General features: G+C 38.5%; 1 protein-coding gene across 1 annotated transcript in view; it reads left to right on the top strand.

Annotated features, from left to right (window-relative positions):
• Positions 1–2,656, top strand: part of LOC117107797 (heparan sulfate glucosamine 3-O-sulfotransferase 1-like) — an 8,505-nt gene extending 5,849 nt beyond the window's left edge. Inside the window, exon 2 of the mRNA XM_033249575.1 lies at positions 349–2,656. Coding sequence (XP_033105466.1) covers positions 483–1,751 — 1,269 coding nt within the window. The 5' untranslated portion in view covers positions 349–482 and the 3' untranslated portion in view covers positions 1,752–2,656. The remainder of the gene's footprint in view (positions 1–348) is intronic.
• The last annotated feature ends 6,277 nt before the right edge of the window (positions 2,657–8,933 follow it).

Genomic DNA, 8,933 nt, shown 5'->3' with positions numbered 1-8,933 from the left:
CGACCCCACTTCCGCCCCTCCCTCCCCCCCCCCCACCCCTTTGGACATTTCTGGATCCGCAATTGCCTAATATAAGTAGCAGTGAACAGTCCTACTGATGCTATTTCAATAGATGTTTGCGTCAAGAAACTCAATATAAGAAATGTTTTACCAAATCTGACGTGCTATCGCACTTTCAGTACGTCCCGGAATAGGCCTACTTGTGATTCGGGTGGGTTTAAATTTAAACCCAGCCAAAATATTTGCGATTTTTCTCAAGTATTTGGAGATGAACTTGGCATTCAGTGCAATAAAAAATCATGTAACACATATTTACAGCATAAAAAAATTGTTATATTTCTTTCGCAGGTGCTGGGTGATCTAAAAAGCCATCTTATCATGAGGACAAGTCAGAATTCGCAACGAGTTTTGTCGAAATTCGGAGTTTGTTTTTCAAGAATATCCGAGTTGATTGTTGCTTGTGGTCACGTTTCGTTGACAACATGACGTCTGCTGCAACGTGTATTAACAGTGCCAGAAGATTCTGTAAAATTGGCAAGAAAAGTGTATGTTTGATGACGCTATGTTTGTTTGTATTTTTATTTAAGAATAGTTTCTTTAAGCTACAAAGTGAATACCATCAATTCAATAAACCTATCCATGAGCGTAGGTTACAGGCGTTTAAAATCGACCAATACGTGACTGTGCCAAAAAACATTTCAAATGTTCGTATTAGGCCTAAAAATGAAGTGAAACCGGTGAAGGAATTGAACGGGGTGAATGACATCCAATGTTACGCATCAAACGAATGCCAACGTCTGAAACCGTTACCGCCGAAGAAACTCAAGGCAAGAGGATGTCAAAGACGTCTTCCGGATGCTTTAATTGTCGGCGTGAAAAAGGCAGGAACCAGTGCATTGAAGTCTTTCTTGTGTTTTCATCCGGAGGTTATTGCAAGTCACTTTGAACTGCATTATTTTGATGTGAGATATTTTCTAGGCATAGAATGGTACACATCTAATCTACCATATGCCACCGCCAACCAGAAGGTTTTAGAGAAAACACCAAAATACTTTATATATCCCGACGTTCCGAGGAGAATATGTGATGACATATCTCCTAACGTCAAGATAATCATCATTCTGCGTGATCCAGTGACGAGGGCAATTTCAGACTACGTCCACGAGGATGAGTCGCGTGAAAGAAAGAAAGTCGAGGGCGAGCGTGAAGATCGCTTAACCCCTCAATTATCCCCGGAGATGGAAGCATTGAAAAACATCCACAAGAAAATTGACAGACAGAATATTGAGATGGCAGGCCTAAATATTTATTCTAAACTCGGTGATACATTTGAGAGTAGTGTGGTTGACGCGAATGGTGATGTTATTCGCACGAATGCAATTGTCGATAGCAGCATTTACGTGACTCATATTTTGCGATGGATGGAGTACTTTCCACGCAACCAGATCTTGATACTGGATGGGGACGCTTTCATTAAAGACCCGGTACCGGCTCTCCAGCAAGTTGAATCTTTTCTAGGCGTCAAAAGCTACTTTTCCAGAGACAATTTTTACTTCGACGAGGAGAAACGCTTCTATTGTGTATCTAAGCCAGAGAAATCGTGTATGCCGAAGGTGAAAGGTCGTCCACATCCAAACATTAATCCAAAAGTTTTGAAAAAATTACGGGAATTTTATAAACCGTACGACCGATGGCTGGTAGAAGTGACAGGACAAAACTTCACATGGATGGCATATGATAAAGAATTCTAGAAACTGGGGAAAAGTTACACTGAGTAGAGGGGTTACCTTTGATACAACTGAAAGAACTGCGAACTTATGTGATTACTTTAACAAATAGGCCTGAGTACTGAATAAAGTGAAGAACAACAACATTCCTATGATAAAGTTTAAACATTTTACTAGATATTTATAATTATATTTTTCGTATTTCAATTAATTTCGTATTTTTTTATCCGTTGCACTAGGATAACCATAATTGTGTCATTTCAAGCCACACCTATGTTATCTTTCAAAAAGTGGAGTGTTAACTGTTTAATGTAACTGGATTTCACTGTACTTAAATTATTGTTTTCGATTCTTTGTTGTCAAAGAACGTCTTGTGTGGCCAGTCACATGGTACTTGTCGTTTTTGTCAAACAGGTTTGTTACACACGTAGTGTTAAAATACGATATGCGTTTGATTTGAAATAGTTTATTTATGGACAATGTCAGCCGTTTATGAAAGCCACTGGTTTGAAAAGTATCTGTTTATATTGTCTTTTTAAATGGTGATCCTGCGTGCTGACGTCTCGCACGCTCGTGAGGATATGCAGAGGGTATGGTCATAAGTATTGTAGTGTAGCCAATGCTAAAGGATGTTTATTGTTTTAGCATGAATACTTAATTAAGGTGGTAATGCGGGCTTACTAATAATCCATAAGCGCGTGAGAGTGCCACTTAAACCGTTATTGGAGCGTCTCCGCGTCACCGATGACGTAGAATGTCTTTCAGATGTTACCATCCTCTGGCTTCTTTTTTTGCAATAAATGAATATAAGTAATAAACTGCAACATTTTCGCACCGATTGCGACAATGCATGTATTACAGTAGCAACATCAGTTGATTTGTTTTTATAACTTTCAAAAATAAAAGTAGCTCTTCTGCGCGCATTGAAAGTTTGTTTCCATTGTTTTATTTGTTTACATAGGCCCTACCTTAAATTTAGAAGCCTTGGGAACGGGCTTTTTTTCCGAGATTACTTTTGCAAACCAGGAATGGCGCCAGCAGCTGGGCACAGAAGTCGGGGAGTTGGGGTACGGAAAATAATTTAAAACATTTTCTAATTCAGAGACAGCTGCTGGCATGAGTATCATTTTCGGGAATCTGGTGGTAACATAACCCAATCATGTGGTGCTGAGGTGGATGCGGCTCATCTGTCGAAAGATGATGGACCACCTGTCGGTATTTAAAAAAAATGATGTCACCACCGCTGTTGTCAACTTTAAAAGTGCTTCTTTTCAAAATGGATGCTGTAAATATTGGGAATTGCTTCAACTGTATAGGACTATATCATGTCATTGTCACGTGCCATGAACAAACAACAGAGCTATTATAGGTACAGTACATAAAAAGTAGACCGAATATGTAACATTATTAGGCCTATTTGTAAATGACCCACCTTCCTTAAATTAAATTAGGAATACCTGATAGTAGCCTACATGAAACAAGAACTCGGAACAAACCTTGTCAAGCTGGTTCTGATTAAAACACAATCATGTGTTAATGTAAAATACATGTAAAAACAAACCATTACCAGGTTCTAAAATTGAAGAAGGGACGCTGGGACTCATTTTGGGATCCAGGGTAACATTAGACGAAAGCCTATTGGTGACACTGCAATGTTAACTTCAGATAGTAATCAGTGGTGCGGCGCCAGCGGGAAGGGGGCAGGGGAATTTCCCCCGCCGGACAGGCTTCGACCCCCTGACGTCCGACTCCACGAAAAGGTCGTCAGATTAAAAGTACTGAAAAACAATTATAATTTGCCTATTCAAATAACTTTATGTTGATTGCCAATTTCTAATATTGGAGTCTAAAAGCACAGTTTGGATCATACTAAGCCATAAAAACTATCCCCGTAAACCCTACCAGGGATTTTTTTTATTTTGGGACCCCGACCGAGGCTTTAGTCAGCATCTTGGTTCGGACCCCTCTCAGAAATGTCGGAACCCAGTGTCGGCAAAATTTCTGGAGCCACCGCTGGTAGTAATCCGACATTTCGGATTAGTATGGTTAACATAATACTTGTAGTGGCACTTAAAATATTAGCTAAATGGGTCTTAACAACAAGGTTTTTTCCCCCTTGAAAACGGTCAGGTAAATTTTTCTCATCTTTATTACAGTAAATAGGCCTATTTTGTGTGTACCCGGTACACACACGTTGCATACGTATTCTTTTTTCCATGAATCGATGAACCCCAAAAACAAAAGGAGGTTTGGGGGTCCTCCCCGAGAAAAGTGTGATTCCTAGATGGCGGGAAATGAGCTGTCCCGACAAAAAAAAAAAGAAAAAAATTCAGCTCACGGGTCTTGAAAAGGTAGGTCTAGAATTCTTTTTTTTTTTAAATTAAATGTTTTCTTTCTTTTTTCCCAAGGGAGAGGGGTTAGGACCCCTGACCCCAGATCCGCCAATGTGAATTGGGGGGGGGGGTTGGGAGGTCCAAGGGAAAGGACCCCCGTCGGGGACCCCTGTACCCCCGCTTGGACTCTCCTGTCGGGGAATTTCAGCAAGGTCGTTGGGGAAAAAAACAAATCTCGAGCACAGTACAATATAAGCATGCCTTACTATTTAATATATAAGCTGTCAAATTGTAGATTGGGATTAAAAACTGTTCAGTGTGAGCAGTGCTACCGTATGTGCGAGGTTTTGTATAGGCCTACAGTATTGCGATCGTATGGGTTGCAGTGGTGGCGCCAGCTCTTTCCAGACAGTGGGCTGGCTGGTAACTCCGACAATATAAGGAATCCCATAATTAACACAAAGTGGTATTATTTTTAATAAAACATTTCCCCGACCGAGGTGGGGGTGTGGACCCCTTGTCGGGGGTCGGGGAGCTTGGACCCCATGTCGAGTAATTCCTGGCACCACCCCTGCGTATTTTGTTGGATATCTTTAGTATTCACACCGAATAATGCCAATTCCAGCGGGATAGGCATTATTTATTTAAGCAGGATAAAATCACATTCAGTGAAGAAAGCTTAACACTACAAAGTGAAAATAAACTAACTACATTGTTATTAACAGTGGTCATGGACACAAATATAAAAAGGTATGACTAAAATGATAAAAGCAATACTTGCAGGCATACCGGTCCAGAAAATATTGGTAATTCGATTATTTTAAATTATTAGTTGTGCCGCTAACTATTGGTCTCTTCCCGTGTTGAAGTGACAAAATATTCTAGGTCTAAGCTGGTCTAAGCATGGCCCGACGTATAAATATATACCTCCGTGGTCTAAGCATGGAGGTATGGTCTAAGAAGCTGGCGTTTCTTATCATCTCGACCATCCGTGCCTTGACTGTTAGACGAGAGTGGCAGTTGGTATTCATGGTATACCGTAATGTCAAACGACCGCATGCAAAATGTCTCACTGCTTACAGCGGGGCACGGGCCACGGCTACTCTATTGTAGTAAATTTCAAATTATAGCTCCATACCTCCTATCCGACCAGTTTGCAGAAACCCAGTTTGTCGGACCCCATATTGCCGGGTCCACTTTTCCGAAACCCAGTTGCCGAATTCCATTTACCAACACAAATTTATGACCCAGTTTGTCGAACTTCGAAAGTATAAAATATGGGACGCGGAAGTATAAAAACGGACGTGCTATTAAGAAAGTAATAAAATGTGGGTACGTTAGGGTAGATTATAGTTCTTTATAAAATTTAGGTGGTAACTGGCTGGAGGAATAAAAGGAGTCACAACAGAGCACAAGTGCCAGGCTGAACCAATTAAGCTCCCGTGGTACAGCAGTGCTCTAGCATAGGGCCATTAAATTAGACCTTGTTAAGATAACGGCCTTTGATTTACTGTCGCTGACTTCGGTCTGATTACGTAACACCCCTCATTTAGAAACAAGCCAAGCGTAACACTGGTGACAAGAATGCAAACTGAGGCTGCGCAGAAGCCACTGACATGTACCTGTGTAGTAATAACACATGCGCAGTAATGCAGTTTAAGCCTAGCTTTCGACTAAAAAAATCGTTTGAAAATCGGTCAATATTTCGAAAAGTTACATCAATTCAAAGATATGTCTTAATAATTATCGTCAATTTCATCAAGGGATTATCGTATTATTTGTTAAGTCGAATTTTATCACTTTCTACTACTACAAAACAGATAAATCTAGGTGCATTTTAAACCATAAAACATATTGAAACTTATTCGTTTTAATTTTTTTTGCGCGCAAGTAAAATATGATATTAAAGTTTGCTCATGAATATTCAATTTAACCGATTCACGGTCTTTTTTTACGAGTGTTTTAATTTTTTCTTTGTATAATTCATTTATAAAATATGTTGTAGTCTATTTTATGACCTTACTACCATGATATTTAGTCACAATAGATTTTGAACCGGTGAGTCGATTAGAATTATTATATTTAATAAATAAGTATTATTACAATGTTATTAAAGTATTATTACATACAATACCGATGATTACGGCGCGTTTGGCTGTTCGTTATAATTTAAAAAAAAATACATTTTAAGCTATTGTTTTTATCCCACTGCAATTTAATGTTGGTTACAAAAGGTTTGTAATAAATATTGCAATCAAATACGGTAATAGATCGTTAGATACTTACGGTACCTTTATAAATGAAATTAGTATCCACGAATGTATCATAATAGGCCTACACTGGCCCAAGGTATATTCTTTAATGAAAGCACTGTATTTAAGGCAAATTACCGTCCTTATCAGGCGATGGATTAATTAATCCATGATTAGACCTGCCATGGAAGAATTACCGTAGTTTGCTACGCTTAATCTTTGAACTTGTCTGCATTCCAGAGTTATCTGTGTTTGATCGTCGCATGAATAAATGGAATAAAGTACACTTGACACCTAAATCTAAATTGATCTAAATTGTAATTTTATTCACTTGTATGTTCAACATTTCTTACTTTATGCTAATAATACTCACACGACTAGCCTAGTCTAGCCTCTCACACGACTCATTAAGAGGCTATGCTGTAAGTGTCGCCGAACAAAATATTAAAAACAAACTATATATTATTGATATAATATCACAGGTGTAATATCAGTGGCGGATCCAGGGTGGGGGGGGGGTGGTTCAGGGGGTTCGGACGAACTCCCCTGTGAAGAAACGTAACAAAATACTACTGGGTCCTGGCTTACAAAATTCATGCTAACTAGATGCGGACCCAGACCTTCGCCCACTTCGTCCAGGCGAAGGTCGGGGTGAGAAATCAAAATAAAATGTTGACCATTTTTTCCAACAATCACACTTACATTCCTTGACACTTATTTTTAACATTACCATTATAGGAAAGTGTTTAAATTCACGCTATCCTATACCTTACACTTTTAAACTGATTGTATCAGAGAGAGGTACATTCCCAATACATTATGGTCTTCCACTTCTATAGCGCATGATATATGCATAGCAAACCATAGAGAAAATAGTACATGAGCAAATGTTATGTAACCACTAATAATAATACTCAGGTCCAGTGGCGTAGGTATGGGCAGTGCAGTATTGGGGGCTCGTTCAATAGTTCTAATCTGGCCTAATGATCTAAAAATATAACTTTAAAAAATCCTATTTAAACTTTTAAAGGACCCTTCAATAACATAAGGTTTTAGAGGCTATGATATTTATTATATTCATTAGAATTTACCTATTACCAATTTCCCACACGATGCAAGTAAAAAAAACGCAACAAAACAAGACCTTATATACGATGCACTAATGTGCTTTTTGAAATCACATTTCTAAAGCAATACAATATCGTCACGCACATTTGTGTTTGTGATATTTTAAAGTTGGTTCAACTACTATTGTGTACGTTTTTAAACACTTCAGATCATCGTAACTTCACGAATACATTTTAGATTCACTTCACTGCAGTTCGATGACTGTTTTATTGAATGGTAATTGTTATTATCGTGATGGAATAGACAATACCTGGATTTGCGTCAGGAGAATTAATTAGTTGGGCCTATATGTATTTTGCCCAACCTGTCGTGAATATGTATTGAATACTCAGTGCGTGATGCATTAATATACGGTACTTTTTGAAATCACATTTCTAAAGCAATACAATATCGTCACGAACATTTGTATTTGTGGTATTTTTAAAGTTGGTTCAACTATTATTGTATAGGATATTAAACACTTCAGATCAACATAACTTCATGAAGATTTTAGATTCACTTCACTGCAAGGCTGCAAGTAGGTCGAGATGACTGTTCTATTATTGAATGGTATTGTTATTACCGTGATGGAATAAAGAATACCTGGATTTGCGTCAGGAAAATCAATTAGGGGGGGGGGGGCCTATGTGTAATTTTGCCCAACTGTTCTATTTTCTCTGTGGTATGAGGACCCCCGAGTTTTAGAAGATTTTTGGTTGATATTTGTATGTCTGGCGTATAAGACGACTCCCTGTTTCATGGTCGGAATTCCTAATTTTGTGTGGTCCTGATACTGCATCTAGCTGGATAAATGTAGCCAAATGCAAGGGTAATCTTCCAAATAATAACATTTTATGAGTTTTTAAAATTTTCACCATCAAAATCGTATTTTCCCGTATTTAAAATTGCTTTTATTCATACAACATTTAGTTACTTCACTACAGTAGTAAGTTCGCGTGTTACGGACGATCCGCACAAAGACGAACATATTATAAAAATCTAAAATATGAATGTCGTGCGTATAAGACGACCCCTTTTTTCGATCGTAATTTGCTATTTTGCTATTCATCTTCGCCGTATCCGTTCCATTAGACCTTACATTTCATCTTCTGCTGCTGCTTCTCTTGTTCATGCTTTTATTTCATTCAAACTTGAATTTTGCAATGCATTGCTCAATGGTTTACCTGCTATTAGCATTAGACACCTTCAGAAACTTCAGAACTCTGCTGCTCGAGTTGTAACATTGTTCACCCACATTACGCCAATTTTAAACATTCTTCACTGGCTTCCAGTTGATAAGCGAATCATTTTTAAAATTCTTCTTCTCACCCAAAAATCTATCCATGGTCGTGCCCCAATTTATCTCTGTTCACTTATAGACAAACAGGTTTCTTCCCGTTTTACTCGTTCTTCTCAAACCCTCAAACTTGTTACTCCACGAGTCAAGCATATTCGTACCGGTGAACGCTCTTTTTCTTTCTCTGCTCCTAAACTCTGGAACTCTCTGCCTCCTC

This window comes from Anneissia japonica, unplaced genomic scaffold (genome assembly GCF_011630105.1).
Source record: "Anneissia japonica isolate Jap-2015-1 unplaced genomic scaffold, ASM1163010v1 scaffold288091_len1417266_cov198, whole genome shotgun sequence".
Classification (NCBI taxonomy): Eukaryota; Metazoa; Echinodermata; class Crinoidea; order Comatulida; family Comatulidae; genus Anneissia; species Anneissia japonica.
The sequence above is the reverse complement of the archived record's forward strand: the minus strand, read 5'-3'. Positions and strand labels throughout refer to the sequence as shown.